At 45.6% G+C, this 17,673-nt stretch overlaps 1 protein-coding gene across 2 annotated transcripts in view; it reads right to left on the bottom strand.

Moving 5' to 3' along the window:
- CMTR1 (cap methyltransferase 1) overlaps positions 1-15,151 on the bottom strand; it is a gene marked incomplete at its 5' end in the record, with an annotated part of 56,650 nt that extends 41,499 nt beyond the window's left edge. Inside the window, 2 exons of one of the 2 annotated variants that reach the window (XM_084889527.1) lie at positions 12,685-12,822; positions 14,995-15,151. In XM_084889527.1, the coding sequence (XP_084745653.1) occupies positions 12,685-12,817 (133 nt within the window). Of the gene's footprint in view, positions 1-12,684; positions 12,833-14,994 lie in introns of those variants that run through there. The other variant, XM_084889526.1, reaches the window with a different exon arrangement.
- Between the last annotated feature and the right edge of the window lie 2,522 nt (positions 15,152-17,673).

The following is a 17,673-nucleotide window of genomic DNA, read 5'->3' as shown; positions in this document are numbered from 1 at the left end:
CACCAGACTGCTCACCCCCACCCCCACCCCCCGCCAGCCTGCTTGCCTTCAACTACCCCCACTGCTGGCCTGCTCGCACTCAACTGACCCCCCGCTGGCCTGTTCGCCCCCAAATGCCCTCCTGCCGGCCAATTATCCCCAACTGTCCCCCTGCTGGCCTGCATGCCCCCAACTGCCACCCTGCCAGCCTACTCACCCCCAACTGCCCGCCTGCCATCCTGCTTATCCCCAACTACCCTCCCTGCCAGCCTGCTCACCCCCACCTGCCCCCACACCAGCCTGATCTGCCAGCCTGCTCACCCCCACCTGCCCCCACACCAGCCTGATCTGCCAGCCTGCTCACCCCCACCTGCCCCCACACCAGCCTGATCATCCCCAACTGTCCTCCCCTCCTGGCCTGATCACCCCTAACTGCCTCGACCTCAGCCCTGCCACCATGGCTTTGTTCGGAAGGACAACCGGAAGGTCTGCCAGGAGGTCTCCTGGTCTAATTAGCATATTACCCTTTTATTAATATAGATATTTATTGAAGATATAATTGTCAGAGTAACACAAATATAGTTTCCTTTGTTTTTGCAGTCCTTCAAACTTATAGGTAAGAGGACGAGTCCTACAGCATAACCTTGTTGCAAAAGATCTCCAAGTAAGACACACCTTAGCAGCTGCCAGAGTTGTAGGTTATGTGACTCCTGGTCAAAAGAAGGAGAATCAACAGTCTAGAATCTAGATAGTCACTGGGACTGGCTCTTCTCTTTTACAGATATACTAGAGGTCTGGTGCACAAAAATCGTGCACTTGGGAGGGAGGGGTTGCTCAGCCTGACCTGCACCCTCTCACAGTCTGGGAGCCCTGGGAGGATATCTGACTGACAGCTCATCACAGAGAGCGGGCCTAAGCCAACAGTTGGACATCCTTAGCACTGCCACGGAGGTGGGAGAGGCTCCCACCACTGCCACTGTGCTTGCCAGCCATGGCTGAGCCGTGCTCCCCCTGTGGGAGCACATTGACCACCATCAGGCAGCTCCTGCATTGAGCGTCTGCCTCCTGGTGGTCAGTGCGCATCATGGCGACCAATCATTCCGCCATTGGGTCAATTTGTATATTAGCCTTTTATCATAAAGGAGGGGTAGTAGAGTTTCAGTTTGGGAAGAAGAAAAGTTCTGATGGTTGCATGAAAATGTGAATACACTTAATACCACTGAACTATACATTTAGAAATTATTAAAATGGTAAATTATAAGTTATGTATTTATGTTTTACCACAAAAAGTACAACTAAATTAAAAACTCATTAGAGGGACTTGACAGGATATTCTAAATGATACAAAAAAGAATCAGTGAACTTGAATATAAATAAGTAGAAATTACCCAGTCTGAAGATTAAAGAAAAATACACGGTGCTCAGAGAACTGAGGGACAGCATCAGCGTACTAACATATATCTAATGGCTGTATCCAAAGGAGAGTATAGAAAGAGAAAAGGACACACTTTTAAAAACGAAGTAATGCTCAAAAACTGATGAATCTATATAACCAAGAATGCAACAATCCTCAAGTAAGATTAATACAAAAAGATCTGCACCTAGACACATCATTGTCTAATTGCTGAAAGACAGACGAAATCTGAAAGCAGCAAGAGAAAAATGCATTACTACAGTTCGCTGACTTCTCATTTGAGACAATGGAGACCAGAAGAGTAGAATCAATGTACTGAATGAAAAATTCTAAACCAGCAAAACTGCCATACAATAATGAAAGTAAAATACATTTCTAGATAAAGACAGATTTGTTGTTCTCAGGGAGTCCTTTAGACTGAAAGGAAATAACACCAGAAAATGACTCAAATCCTTGGGAGAAAGAGGAGCACTACAAATGGTGAATATGTGAGTCAATATGAAAGAATGTATAAACATATTTTTTGCTCATTTCTTAACTATCTTAAAAATGTAAGGTTATTATTATAAAGCAATTATTGTAACACTAGAGGCCTAATGCATGAAATTCGTGCAAGGGGCTCGGCCCTCACAGCCCTAGTTGCCTTGGCCGGCCCTCACAACCTCGGCCGGCCCTCACAACCTCGGCCAGCCCTCACAGCCCAGCTTTGTCCAGGTCATCCAGAGTATCATTCTGCTGTTTGGTCTAATTAGCATATTAGCTCTCTATTATATAGGATTGCATTACTGTGTGATATTACACACACACACACACACACACACACACACACACTAGTATATGTGGTAAAAATTTTATGAAAAACTGTCAATGATATAAAAACAGGAACCATTATTTCTAGGAAAGTATAGAAAGCCATTCAGAGTCATGTGCAACAATAGCCAGATACTTGGAAGGTTACAATTCTTGAGCCACTGCTGCTATAATCCATATGTCTATCCGAGGACTAAGTCATTAAATGTGATAAAGCCAGATAAAATATAAGATTTTTTTATTTTATAGTATGCACTAGAGGCCCAGTGCATGAAATCCATGCATGGGTAGGGTCCCTAGCGTCTACCGGCCTCTCTTCCCCTGGCTGGCTGCCTGCCACAATGCACCCTGATGGTCAATGCACATCTAACTCCCAGTTGAACTCCCACCCATGGGGACAATTTGCATATTAGCCTTTTTTTATATAGGATATTTCTTAAGTATTTTATTTAGCATACAAATTATTTGTTTTTCTGCAGGTTCATAGAAACAATTAAAAACTATTAAAAAGTGAGTTTCAAAGGTCACTTTGAGCATTAAAATAAATAACATTATTAAGGTATAATGACCTAATGCTGCTATAACCATATACATGTATACATACATACATACATACATTAGGGAGTTTTCCTTCTTACTTACAACTGAATGCCAACTACTGATGCAGAAGGAATGATGACATTAGAAATCCACAATTCAGCAGATATCATAATAAAAACTGGTTCAGGCAAGAGTCATCATTGGATGCTAAAACTAGTTGGTAAAAGCTTGATGAGGCGCAAAACATTTACATAGTTTCAAACTACTTGTTAATTGCAAAGGGAAAAATAGGAACTTTACAGCCTAGCCAGGTGACTCAGTTGTTTGGAGCATCAGTTGATTTGTTTTCCCGTCAGGGTGCATACCTGGGCTATGGATTCAATTCCTAGTCAGGGCATCTACAGGGGTCAACCTATCAATGTTTTCTCGCTTTCTCTCTCTCCCTCCCTTCCTCTCTCTCTAAAAATCAATAAAGAAAAAACATATCCTTGGGTGAAAATTTAAAAAAAAAAAAAAAAAGTTACTTCACAGCTGAGAAAGTTGACAGACATGCCCATAAACAGATACTCAAACTTACCAACACTACTGATAGGACAAACTGACTTACGCCCCCACCCCATTAAGAGGGACACAGTATCATTTCTATGTAACCTTGACAAAGGTACAGAACTTCAATTTAATTATGAGGAAACAAAGACAAATGCCAACTGAGGAGCATTCTACAAAATGCCTCTTTTAAAGTGTCAAGGTTATGAATGGCAAAGATTTAGGAACAACCAGATTAAAGAAGACTGAAGAGATGTTACACAATTTTATTATGACTCTGGATTGGTCCCTGGAGGGACCATTTCTTCCAGTTTCAATGAAGTATAATTAACAAATAAAACTGTGAGATATTTAAAGTATATAACAGGATGATTTGGTATACGTGTACATTGTGAAGGGATTCCCCCTCATGAGTAACACATCCATCAACTCGTGTGCGAGAACATCAAAATTCTACTCACAGCACATTACAATTATACAATATAGAGTTGTTACCATGTTATAATTCGATCCTCAGACCTTATTCATTTTATAGCTGACAGTTTGTACCCTTTTACTAATTAACCTCTCCCTGTATCTCCCACCCCCAGCACCTGGCAATTATTTCTCTACTCTTTCTATGAATTCAACTGTTTCTTTTTTGGTGGGTTTTTTTCCCCCTAGATTCCACATAAAGTATTTGCTTTTCTCTGGTTTATTTCTCTTAGCATAACGCCCTTAGATTTATTCATGTTATTGCAAATCACAGGATTTCCTCCTTTTGTTTTTTTAAGACTGAATAATAGTCACCTAAGTGTGTGTGTGTGTGTGTGTGTGTGTGTGTGTGTGTGTATTTGTGCACTGTGGGTTCCTTTGGCCTGGCCTGCAGGATAGGGCCGAAACCGACTTCTGACATTCCCCGAGGGGTCCTGGATTGCGAGAGGATGCAGGACCGGTGCACAATCGGGGCCAGGTAGGGATGCAGGAGGGCTCCAGGTTGTGTCTGGCCCATCTCGCTCAGTCCCTATCTGCTGGACCCCAGCAGCAAGCCATCTTACCATTCGGAGCATCTGTCCCCTGGTGGTCAGTGCACATCATAGCCAGTAGTTGAGTGGCCTTAGCATATAATTAGCATATTACACTTTGATTGGTTGAACAGATGACTGGATGACTGGGCACTTAGCATATTAGGCTTTTATTATATAGGATACTAGAGGTGGGATGTGTTTGGCCCAGACCTGATCAGGGTAAATCAGGGCTGGGCCTGCAGGGAAGAGGAGACAGCAGAAGGTTTGCTGGATAGCCTGCCCTGATCAGGGCCCAATCAGGGCTGGGCTGGTGGGTGGGAAGGGCCGAAGGCTATTGGCTGGTGTTGGGGGGTGGGGGGAATCAAGGGTGGGACAGCCAAGAGGGGCTGCAGGCAGTAGCTGCCGGACTTGCCCCTGATCGGAGTGGGGGGCCAACCAGGAACAGAGCTGGCTGGGGGTAGGGGCTTTGGGCCAATCATAATGGTGGGGGCTTACTGGGGGTCAGGCTGGCCAGGGGGAAGGGCTATGGGCTGTGGGCGGTGGGCCAATCGGCTCTGCCCCTAATTGGTGTTGGGGGCCCAATCATGGGCAGGGCCAGCCAGGGGAAAGGGCCATGGTAGTTGGCTGGCCGGCCCTGCCGGATTGGAGTGGGGAGCTGGCCAGGGGGTGGGGCCACAAGCCAATGTGGTGTGGGGACTATTGAGAGAGGGGCTGGCCAGGGGGAGGGGCCACAGGCAGTTGGCTAGCTGGCCCCATCCATAACGGGGTGGGGGGACTGACCTGAGGTGGGGCTGGTCAGGGGGAGGGGCTGCAGGAGATTGGCCAGTTTGCCCCACCCCCTATTGGGGTAAGGCAGTGGTCGGCAAACTCATCAGTCAACAGAGCCAAATATCAACAGTACAACGAATGAAATTTCTTTTGAGAGCCAAATTTTTTAAACTTAAACTTCTTCTAACGCCACTTCTTCAAAACAGACTCGCCCAGGCTGTGGTATTTTGTGGAAGAGCCACACTCAAGGGGCCAAAGAGCAGCATGTGGCTCTCGAGCCGCAGTTTGCCAACCACCATACTAGATTATTTAGCAGCCTCCCCATCACCACCACCCCAGGAGGCTGACATATGGAATCTGTCAGAGTCTAAAATATTGATATTATTTAACAAATTAGATAACAAATTTGGTTCAGGACTTATTCTACAAAAGGTCCATGCTGCATACAACCAGGTACTATTCAAAGAAACAATCCTACCCTAAGAGAACTTTAAAATGTAATAGCTAAGCCGAAACCCGTTTGGCTCAGTGGTAGAGCGTCGGTCTGCGGACTGAAAGGTCCCAGGTTTGATTCCGGTCAAGGGCATGCACATTGGTTTTGGGCAGATCCCCGGTAGGGGGTGTGCAAGAGGCAGCTGGTCGATGTTTCTCTCTCATTGACGTTTCTAGCTCTCTATCGCTCTCTCCTCCTCTCTGTAAAAAATCAATAAAATATATATATTTTTTTAAATGTAATAGCTAAGATAAACATACATTTTTTTAAATGATTTAACATTTTGCAAAAGAAAGAAAAAGGCAGGTGAACATGTTTTAAAAAATCAGAATAAAATTAAAACCAAAATCCTGGCTCCTAAGCAGTTAGCAAGGAGGAGTGTTGGTTGAGAATGTCTGTGTATGAGAGCTACCAAATCTGCCCCTTCCCCTTAAGGTGGCTACCCACCTCCCTTAACAGGGAGCCAACTTGGTGTTGTTTTTGCGTGTGTTTGTGTGTTTTATTGATTTTAAAGAGGGAGGGGGAAGAAAGGGGGAGGGAAGGAGAAAAAAAAAGGAAGGGGAGAATGGAGGGGAGGGGAGAAGGAAGAGGAAAGGAGGGGAGGGGAGGGGAGAAGGTGGGAGGGGAGGAGAGGGGAGGGGAGAAGGGAGGGGAATGGAGGGAAGGGGAGGGGAGAGAAGAAAACATTGATTGTTACCTCTTGTATGTGCCCGGACTGGGGATTGAACCCACAACCTGGGTATGTGCCCTTACTGGGATGAAGCTCCAACCACTTGAGCCAACCAGCCAGAGCAGGATCCAACTTGTTTACATGGACCAATGCAGCACCACATCACAGAATGCCAAAGTGCCACTCAAAAAAAGACCCAGAATATTAACAATGAGTAACCATGGAAACTGAGAAGTGAAGTGATATTTATTTTGTTTTGCACTTTTCCGCCTTTCTATGGGAGAAATAAGAATACATTCAGCCGAAACCAGTTTGGCTCAGTGGATAGAGCATCAGCCTGCGGACTTAAGGGTCCCAGGTTCGATTCCGGTTAAGGGCATGTACCTGGGTTGCGGGCACATCCCCAATGGGGGGTGTGCAGGAGGCAGCTGATCGATGTTTCTCTCTCATCAATGTTTCTAACTCTCTATCCCTCTCTCTTCCTCTCTGTAAAAAAATCAATAAAAATATATTAAAGAAAAAAAAATAAATTCACTTGAAAATTAGGGTTATGTCTGGCTGGTATGGCTCAGGAGTTGAGCATCAACCCATGAACCAGGAGGTCACAGTTCAATTCCTGGTCAGAGAACATGCCTGAGTTGCTGACTCGACCCCCAGTACGGGGCCTATAGGAGCAGCCAATCCATGATTCTCTCTCATCATTGATGTTTCTATCTCTCTATCCCTCTCCCTTCCTCTCTGAAATCAATAAAAAAAGAATTTAAATAAGGAAAATTAGGGTTAAAAAAAAATAAAACTATTGAGAAATAAAGTACCATTCCAAGCCTTGGAAAGAGTTTGGTTCCTTTCCAGAGAAATCCTCAGAGGACATCAGATCTGAGGGGAAAGACCTCCTGAATGAATGAAGACAGAGCTTGGGCCTTTCATCTATTCTTTCCGATGAGAAGAGAGGTGCTCTGTAAGAGTGCCCACATGCTAAAGAACCACCCGTCCAAAGGTGCAGATTCTCTTCATGCAGCTGCTTCCATGCCTTCAACCTGTGCTGCTTAGTGCAGAAAAAGGTGGTGCCAGGAATGCGGGCAGCTCCCTGCTGGGGCCCTATATTTTCCCTCTGGCAGTCTAGGGATCTAGGGTCCTGACTCAACAGAAGCTATAATGTTAGATCAGTTACCATGCCATTCTCTGGCTGTCTGGGATGCACAGGTCTATCTATGGGAAGGTTAGGAAAACCTGGCAGCCTCAAAGGAGCGTGTGCACTTGGCCCAGCTCTAGGGAGCTGCCAGGATGCCAGGATGGCTTGTCCCATTAATGGGCACCCATCCACAGGATAAACATCATTCCTGAGCACGCAGGGTTCCTGCCACCTCAGATCTCAGAGGAAGACCTGTTTTCTTTATCTTCAAAACATTTTGGACCAAAATGGCAGAAAGAACCAAATTTGGGTGGAGGGTTCATTTGACAAATCAGTGATGATTCTGGTACAAAGATCTTTCCTCTCCATTCCTCTTCCCTAGGTGTCACCTAGCGTAAAGCTGCCCTGTCCAGATTCTGAGAGCGGGGCTGATGGGAGCTAAAATACCATCCTACTAGATACCGTAAACATTTCTTTGTGAGGTCAAGAAGTATGATGGATGAACAGATAATCCTTATTTCTCTTTTATTTCCTGTGCTATGTGAAGCCAATTCTTAGCCTGACAGGATTTGAGACAGAGGTCCCCAGATGAGTCCTAATGTCCACAGACTACCACAGCCACTACTCACTTTACCCCTGGCCTTCGGGCCACTCTTTTCGGATGAAAAGGAGACACCTGCCATGGCTGCAGCAGGAACTAAAGAGGAGGTTTAGCCTCCCAAGACTGCTAAAAATTTAGCAAACACCGAACAGACACTCCTGTAATGAAGGTATAAATTAACGGGACTAATAAGGTCAGTCTATTAGAATCATTAGTTTCATTAAGAATGTGCCAAAGCTGGTGGCATTCCCATCTACCTCCCAGGAGCTCCTCTTCTAAAACCTACCAGAGCGCCCAAAGCATCACTTACAGAGTTTTCATTTAGGATTTCTTCTCCCCTGATAGAGGGCATTACTCTGAAGTCATTTTAAAGAAGGAAGAGGCTTCCCAGCTACTGGCCAAATTTCTGCTAAGGCAACAAAACAGTAGAGCAAACATGCCAAGACTAGAAATGACAGTGACAACACATAGGAGGGGCAGAGCCAAACACTAGTGGCCAAGGTGAGCAGCACAAAGATAGGGAAGAATAAATTATGGATTTTAATAACCATCCCATCCTGCCTAACAACTGCTGTGGAATACACTCATTCCTGTTTAAAGACTCAATTTCTTCTTCGTGCCAGACAAATGGTAACTCGTTAGAGCAATTTAAACAGGTACCGATAAAGGAAGTTTTTGATTAAGGTCATGAATCTGGACTGACAGGAAAGCAATGGTGTTTCAGGGAAAATAGCCTATTTAGGGAAGACTTAAGTCTGGTAGAAGGGAGGCACTGCTAGTGTGGTGCTGGGCAAGGACCCTGGCAGCTTCCAAGGCACATGCTATGGGAGGGCCAGACACACACACCTAAGGACAAGTTTTCCTGTTAGAAACAAGAAAGGCCCTGGCCAGTTTGGCTCAGTGGATAGAGCATCGGCCTGTGGATGAAGGATCCCAGGTTTGGTTCTGGTCAAGGGCACGTACCTCGGATGCAGGCTCTTCCCCAGCCCAGGCCCTGGTCAGGGCCATGCAGGAGGCAACCAATAGATGTATTTCTCTCACATCTATATTTCTCTCTGTCTTTCCCTCTCTTCCATTCTCTCTAAAAAAACAAAAACAAAAAAATCAATGGAAAAATATCCTTAGATGAGTAAACACAAAAAACCACAATGAACAAAATGACCTCCACCAGTCTCTCCTTACTTCAAAAGGTTGTTACTTAATAGCAAATTTCCAAGAGTTTATTTAGGCTTGCAAGTGCCTTTAAACTCCTCTTGAAATATTCATAATAATCACATGTTGCGCAGTGGCCATGACAACATTCCTTTCTTCTCTGCTCTGGTCAGATGATGTCAGTCTCTGACCTGGCAATACAGTTACCTTGTCAATAATGTAACATAAACTGATTACGCTAAAAGGATGTATTAATGAGTCATCACACAGATCTAGCAGAAGCCACACAACCCGACTGGCGTGGCTCAGTGGTTGAGCACTGACCTATGAACCAGGAAGTCACAATTTGACTCCCAGTGAGGACTTATGCCCAGGCTGCAGGCGGGATCCCCAGTGTGGGGCCTGCAGGAGGCAGCCATTCTATCTCACCATTGATGTTTCTATCTCTCTCCCTCTCTGAAATCAATAAAAATATATTTTAAAAAAGGAAGAAACTGCAGCCCAAACAAGGCCCAGACAGACAGAAATAGTAACTACTGTCTTTTTTGTTTTTCTAATTATACTCCCTAGAGAGCATGTTTCAATCATCCATTTGAACAGTATGTGCAGGCTGAAGTGGTTGGAACAAAGGAAACACACCTGCTTGAATGCTATGACTTAATGGATACGTAGGTTCTGGTGAGATAGTAACTCCCAGGGCACACTGTCCAGGGATGGGTGCCTTAGAGGAGCCAATACAGAACAGAAATGACATAAATGCTCATACTGTATTCTCCGGCGTATAAGACGACCCCCTAATTTTACAGTTAAAACATAGGGTTAGGCCTATATTCGCTGTGTAAGACTACCCCCCACTTCCGAGGCAACACCAGTTCTTTTTTTAATAGACCGCCTCTCTAACTCAGCCAATCCAAGCAGGCTTTTTATGCATGCAAATTATACATGTTCTGTACCCGAAGCTACACTGTGTTCTAGTAAAAAGCCTGCTCAGATTGGGGGTCGTCTTATACGCCGGATTATACGGTAAGTAATGAAATGGTCTTCTGTAAGAAGAGCAGGCAAAATGAAAGAGGTGAAGCATTTTAAGCTTCTTGGAAAAGATATTACTGCTGCCTTCTATCCATTTTATTCAGTAAATATTTACTGAGCACTTACTCCAGCCAAGCACAGGCTTGGGGTGGGGAGAGACAAAGGAGTAATCTTGCTGAAGACATTAGACCCTAGTCCTCAGAGTTTTTGTGTCAACGTGGAGCTGCCCCTTTCTAAAATAAGTTGACCCAGGGAAATCCGGCATGTTTGCTTGCCTCTACCTCCTGCCTCGTTTTCTACAAATGAAAGGACCATAAATGGCCTACTGCCAGAAGCATACACAGTCCCGTCATCTCCAGACTTCCATTCTGCACACACGGCAGCAATAGTCAATCCTCAGTCATACGGTGCTACTCCCAGAAAAGGTTAAAGCTATTTGGTACAATTCAAGGGAGTCTGTGAGGGGGAGAGAGCTAATCTCAATTCACAGTCACATTTTTTTTTTAAATATATTTTTATTGATTTTTCACAGAGAGGAAGGAAGAGGGATAGAGAGCTAGAAACGTCGATGAGAGAGAAACATCGACCAGCTGCCTCCTGCACACCCCCTACTGGGGACGAGCCCACAACCAATGTACATGCCCTTGACCAGAATCGAACCTAGGACCTTTCAGTCCGCAGGGCGACGCTCTATCCACTCAGCCAAACCGGTTTCGGCCACAGTCACATTTTTAAAAGCTTGAAATTTAAATCAGACTGGTTCCCTTTAACGATCCTTAACCATATACACTCACCTTCCTCTACCTGGACACTGTGCTCTCCTTACTTCAAAGGATGTTACTTGAGGCCAAATGTTCACCAAGAGCCCCTTGGAACTACATACCGCCACCACCTAAGGGTCATTTATTCCTCCAGACATTTCTCCCTTTTCCCTTGCAGGCCTCTCTCGCCTCCTAGAGCCTACCCAAGGAGACCCTCTGCCTTCGCCAAGCTGCTTAAATTGCAGATGAGAACCAAAATTCCCTTTCCTTAATAGTCCCGAGAGCAAATGCACCAGTATGTTTTTTACCTTCCTACTTAGTAATCTGCTACATGCAGCCTTTCTCACCTACCCTGGAACTCAACATGACAACTTTAAAGGCACACACAAGTTTATGAGTCTCTTGTCCAGCCAGGACCACAGCCACACCAAACGCTTCATTAACTGTGCCACCTGTTAAGCTTCTCCTCTCTGGACCAGCTTCTCAGACAACTGATGAGTAACTACCCTTCAACTAGCCTACTTTTTTTTTAGCCTACCACTTATGAATAAAATGAATTTTCTACCTCCTTCAAAGGATGCTTCACACCCTTATAATTACCAATCTGTTACCAAATTTCATTTCAATTTACCAGTGACCCAACAGATAATCCAAAATGCAAGACAGCTGGTTAAATAGTGTCTCCCAAAAGGTAATGTCACCTAGCCTGGGAACGGGACATTTGGTAATAGGGATATTTGCAGATGTAATTAAGTTAAATGAGGTTATAATATATTAGGGTGGGCCCTGATGTCCTTATAAGAAGAGGGGAATTTGAACACAGAGACAGAGGCAAAGACTGGTTATGCTACTATAAGCCAAGGATCAGCAAGGACAGCCAGCAACCACCAAAAGACAGAAGAGGCAGAAAGCCTTCTCCCCAAGAGCCGTGGGAGGGAATATGGCCTGGGCTGACACGCTGATTTCAGACTTCTGCCCATGATATAAGCCACCCAGTTTGTATTTGTTACAGCAGTCATTGGAAATTAATACAACTAGTAATTCAGGGTAAATACAATATAGCTACTTCTAATTGCTTGGTATTTGAGGCAAGCTCCTAGACACTTTACAATGTCTCACAGAAAGCATCTGTGTAAACTGTGAATGTCCATAATCCTAAGAAACAGGCAAAGCAAAATCTAGATGAGCTAAGTCCTTTGAGCTTAATGTAAACAGTGATACTGGCATGTTCCAATTCATTTGGGTATTTTTGTTCAGAACTGCTGAGGGAATTGAGAAAACAATGCAAAACCCTAAGGGGAATTAGACCACATCACTGCAGCAAAGAGCCTCAGGATCATTAACTGTTAAAGAGCACAAGATGAGCAAGGCACACCTGATTCTACTGCCCTTTGCTTTACTGTGCTTCACAGATGTTGCAGGTTTTTTTACATATTGAAGGCAAGACACTGATTATGACTATTTTGGTGATCTGAAACCAAACTCGCCGTATGTTCAAGGTATGCCTGTACTTACACCTGGTTTATGGCATCAAGAGTGCCACCTGCTGAGGGACCAGCAACCAAGCTACAGCACTTCGTAAAAATTCCAATTTTTTATTTAAAACAAGTCCCCCACACCTATTAGGAGAATGGCAGAAAGGGAGAGTCTACAGGCAGCATATCTCTGCAGAATTTGCCTAGCTTTCCGCAAGGAGCAGTGGACTGTAGTCTGCCCAATTTAGGCTCCGAGGATTCATATAACCAGATGGCCAGTGGCCTCAGACCACACAGGCAAGCATACCTTTTGCTGCATGATTGATAGAGGAGGGAGGTTCATCATCAGATGTAGAGCTGAGGCTCAGGGCAAGCTCTGCAACTCTTTTCTTCTGTTTCTTGAGAGGGGCAGTGCATTCTGGATCATTTCTCCTCTTCATTGTGACTGCAACCATAAATCCAGACAAGACAATCAGCTGCTCATGTCAGAGTCTCTAGGAGCAGAGCAGGGATTCTCAAGTATAAATTATAAATGGGATGGGATTTGGCAACTCCAAACAACTTCCAGTGCCAGCACTTGAATAGCCTCTTCCTCAAAGAGGTCCAGTATGGATGCTAGCCAAGCTTGGGCTTTCAAAAATAGCCGTTAGTTTCACTGTAAAATGTGGTACTCACAGACTCAGAGGCCTCTGGGCCACTGGTGTCAGATACCAAAAAGTCATGGACAACTCCACACACCGCAGGGGAAAAGCCTTGGGAAACTAATATTCTATACTTTGATGCAACACTGGCCATGTGTAACAACAATGTACACTGGAAATGGATTCTGAAACTATTAACCAATGACTATTAACCAAACATTTCCAAGGTGAACACACCATCCCAGAATGATTGTTTTATCACTGTCATTATTTTACCCAGATAATTAACAGTCCATATGATACAAACACTGATGTTTTTGTTTGTTTGTTTGTTTGTTTACTTCAGGATGTTTAAAAACATGAAAAAATTGGGAAAGTTTTTCACCAGTGTAAGGAATGGAAGCCTTGGTTGACTTAGGGCTGAGGAAATACGGGTGAGAAATTATTGGAACTGGATGTAGCCATAGCATAAGACTCACATACAAAAGTAATTTTAAGGACAGAAACCCACCTCCACAAACAAAAAGGAAAGAAAACAGGTAGGCACCATGCCACCATCATCCATGCCCATGGGTAATGCATGAGGTAAGCATGAGGGGGGGAAAAGCCTTAGTCGGTCTGGCTCAGTGGACAGAGCCTCCACCTGAGGACAGAAGGGTCCCACGTTAGAGTGAGGTCAGGGACACATACCACCACCACTGCAGGCTCCCCCCCCCCCCCCCCGCCCCTGGCCCTTCAGAGGGGCCAGCAGGAGGCAACCAATTTCTCTCCCATCGATATATCTCTGTCTTCCCCTCTCTAAAAATCAATGGAAAAATATCCTCGGGTGAGGACTTAAAAAAAAAAAAAGTGTGATGGAAGAGATCAAGAAGACACTGACATCTTAAGAAATGATGGAGTTAAAAAGCAACCAATAGTAGTGAATAGTGTGGTTTATACACAGGTGATTGGCCTTAACAGGACTCAGAAAAAGGACTCAAAACAGAAGCAAACAGGGCTGCAATCCTCCGGGAAGAGGAGGTGCAGGGGCCAAAGAACAGACTTACAATAAAATCTAAGATACCAGTGATCCCGTCAACCTCACAAAAACCTGGACCACATGCTTCACTTATTTCCAGCTCAAAGATGAGCTTGTCAACCTAATGCATATCCCATCTTTCCAGGGAGGCAGCCTCTCACCAGGCATTGGCTCTCCTGGGGTCGCAGGAAGAACAGAAGACATTGAACAAACAGGACCAAGCTGAGCCACATTTCACTTTAAACCTATCTTATATCGCCCCCCTCGCCCCGCCAAAAAAAAAAAAAAAAAAAAGGCCCCACTGGCTCTTGGTGGCTCTGGAGACGGAGCAGGGGAAGCTCAGTGTGGACAGGGTTGGGGTGGGTGCAAGAAAAGGCGAGGAAATAGTTGTGTGAAAGGAAGGATGCTGACGCTCCTCTCCAAACCGCCTTAGATCGGAGCCTTTCAAATCATCTCGTCCAACCCTCATTTTTCCACTGGAAAAAACGGCGGCCCGAGACGGGGAGGCCGCACAGCTACCCAGTGACCTCACACAGGCCCCAGGGCGCGCTGGCCGGGAACTTCCGAGGAGAAGGCCTGCTTCTACCTGCTGCTTCCCCAGCAGGGGCCTCACAAGCCCCTCGCCAGCCTCCTCTCCCGGGGCCTCGGGCTCGCACTGCCACCCCGGCTCATAGCGGGAAGAGGGAGCTCCCATCTCCCCGGACCGTCTTTCCACTGGAAGATAACATGAACGTGTGAGTGTGTGCGCAGAGGCGAAGTCAGCGGCGGCTCCGGCCCCGGAGCAGGAGGAGCAAGGTGGGGGTTGGGGAGGTTGGGTGGGAGGAAGGACGAGAAGGGGCGAGAAGGCGGCGAGGGTCAGACCGCGCGCGGGAGCGGGGCCGAGGCGGCGGTGGAGGGGAGGATGCTGAGCCCGCGCGCCCGCCCGCCCGCCGCCCCCGGGCCGCGCGCCGGCACTCACACGGAGGGGAGAGGGCGAGCTGCCGGGGAGCGGAGAGGGGGGTCAGGCCGCCGCTGCCGCCGCCGCTACCGGGCCCGGCCCTGCTGCTGCCAGAACCGCCAGCTCCTCCCTCACTTTCGTTTCCCCTGCCAGGCCCGGCGCGCCGCCCCGCCGTCGCCTCATGCCCCGCCCTCCGGGCGGCGCCGCTTGATGACGTCACGCGGCCGCTCCCGCGCCCGCCGGGCCGGGTCCTGCCCGGGGCAGACCTCTCGGGTTCCTCCCTGTCCGCCCCGCCCGGCGTCCCGGAGCCTGTACACAGTAACCGAGTGTCTGCTCTTCCGGCTCTGGGGCCGGACAACGGACAAAAACTACAAGGGTCAGGTGTCGTCACAGCACCTCATCTCACTTAGTCTTCTTATATTCATTTTTCAGATTAAGGAAAGTTTAACGAGGTAGCCGGCACACTGATTTGAGGGCAGAAACCCAGTCTTCCTGTTCACGGATGGATCCCCGACGTCCAGCAGCAAATGCATCCTTAACAGATGTTGAACAAAGGTCGGGAAGGCAGAAGGAATGCCGTCTTTGGCAGCTCGACCCGATGGACACAGATGGCTTCCCCTTCCAAACCCCTCTGTCCATTTTCACGCCAATGTGACAAAGTCTGCAGAGCATCCCCAGTCACTTCGCGCCCAAAATGCAAATCCGACCTTCTGTTTTCTCATAAGCCTACGCTTTTTCCCAGGGAATGGAACCACCATTCATTCTGTTGGTCCCAACAGAAACCTGAGGAGTCCCCATCTCATTTTCCAGCCTCCGATATCTGCTTCATTGAGTTTACCTCCTACTCACTTCCCAAATCCTCCCATTCTTCTCCCACCCCATTGCCACTACCCTCTCTCACTAGGATTTCCCCAGTAATCTCCAACTCATTGTGCCTGTCTCCAGTCGGAAGCCCAAAGTGATTTTTTAAAAATATTTTTACTCTGATTTTGTCACAACTTGTCAATGATTAAAATCAGTAGCTTGCCACTTCTCTGAGGATGAAGTTGATGTCCTTCAGATGGCTGCAAGACCCTCTGATGTGACCCTTCTGCAGCAGTGCCTTGTGCTACTACTGGTCCCTTCCCTCTCCCTAATCTAGTTTTCGCTCAATTTCTCCACGACGCCATGTCTATTAAGGGCTCATTCCACTGCCTGACTCAATGTGTCCCCTTCTTTGCTTGACTAATGTCTACTTATTGGTTTAGTGTCCTCATATCTGGAAATCTTTCCTGACCCCACAAGTCTAGGCTCGGAGCTATCAAAGCACTTACCACAGTATTGCTGACTCATCTGCCTCAACCACTCCATTGTAAACTGGGTGCAGGAAAGGTTATACCTGTGTATCTGTATTAAATCTTGAGTACAGTGGCCGACAGTAGGTGCGCAATAGACATTTACTGAATCTGTGGGAGAATGGGAGATGAGTGAAGGTTAAGTGATATGATCAAGGTCACAGAGCTAGAAAGTAGCAAATGAGCATTTAAACCCAGGTCTCTCTGGTTCTAAAGCTGAGTGTTTTTCCCTCTCACCAGGGGTTCTGCACATGTGTTGTGCCTTGGACACATTTGGTAGTCTTTAAAGTTTATGTGTCCTTTCTCAAAATAATAATTTGAAGGGCATAAAAGAAAATGTATAGGATGAGAAAGGAAAAAATGTATTAAAATACAGTTAACATATCTAAGATATTGTGTGATTTGTTTTTAATTTTAATGTAAAGCATTAAATAATGAAGTACATTTAAAATATAGAAAAATTAAAATGTATTTTTAATATATATGCATGAATCCAGTGAATAGTACTGTAACAGCCAAACAAATATATGGGAGAAAGATAAACCTTGATTCCTACCTTATGTTATATATAAAATTAACTCAAAATGGATCAGGCCTAAAAATACAACACTTATAAAAGAAAACGTAGGTGACTATAGTTAACAATACAGTATTATGTATTTGGACTTTTCTAAGAAAGTAAATCTTTAAAGTCTTTATTATAAGAAAAAAATTGTAATTATATGAGGTGATGGATGTTAACTAAATTTATGGTTAATCATTTTTCAATATATACATACTAGAGGCCTGGTGCACAAAATTTGTGCACAGGTAGGGTCCTTAGGCCTGGGCAGCAATCAAGGCCGATTGGAACCTCCCAGCTGCCAGCCAGGGCCTTCCTTAAAGTGCTCTCAGTCTCCCAGTCCAACTTCTGAGGGGACACTTTGCATATTAGCCTTTAATATATAGAGATATCAAATCATTATGTTGTATACTTTATTTTTTTTTAAATATATTTTATTGATTTTGTACAGAGAGGAAGGGAGAGAGATAGAGAGTTAGAATCATCGATGAGAGAGAGTCATCGATCAGCTGCCTCTTGCACACCCCCTACTGGGGGTATGCCCGCAACCAAGGTACATGCCCTTGACCGGAATCGAACCCGGGACCTTCCAGTCCCCAAGCCGACGCTCTATCCATTGAGCCAAACCGGTTTCGGCATATGTTGTATATTTTAACTTAATACAATGTCATATGTCATTTATATCTCAATAAAACAGGAAAAAGTGAAAAAAGAGAACATCAGAGAATAACTTTGCAGACGGGATAGACAAAGATTTTTTACACAGAAAGCATTAATCAGGAGAAAAAATTTTAAATAGACTTC

Source organism: Pipistrellus hanaki (genome assembly GCF_964339955.1).
Source record: "Pipistrellus hanaki genome assembly, chromosome: 7".
NCBI classification, from domain to species: Eukaryota; Metazoa; Chordata; class Mammalia; order Chiroptera; family Vespertilionidae; genus Pipistrellus; species Pipistrellus hanaki.
The sequence above is the reverse complement of the archived record's forward strand: the minus strand, read 5'-3'. Positions and strand labels throughout refer to the sequence as shown.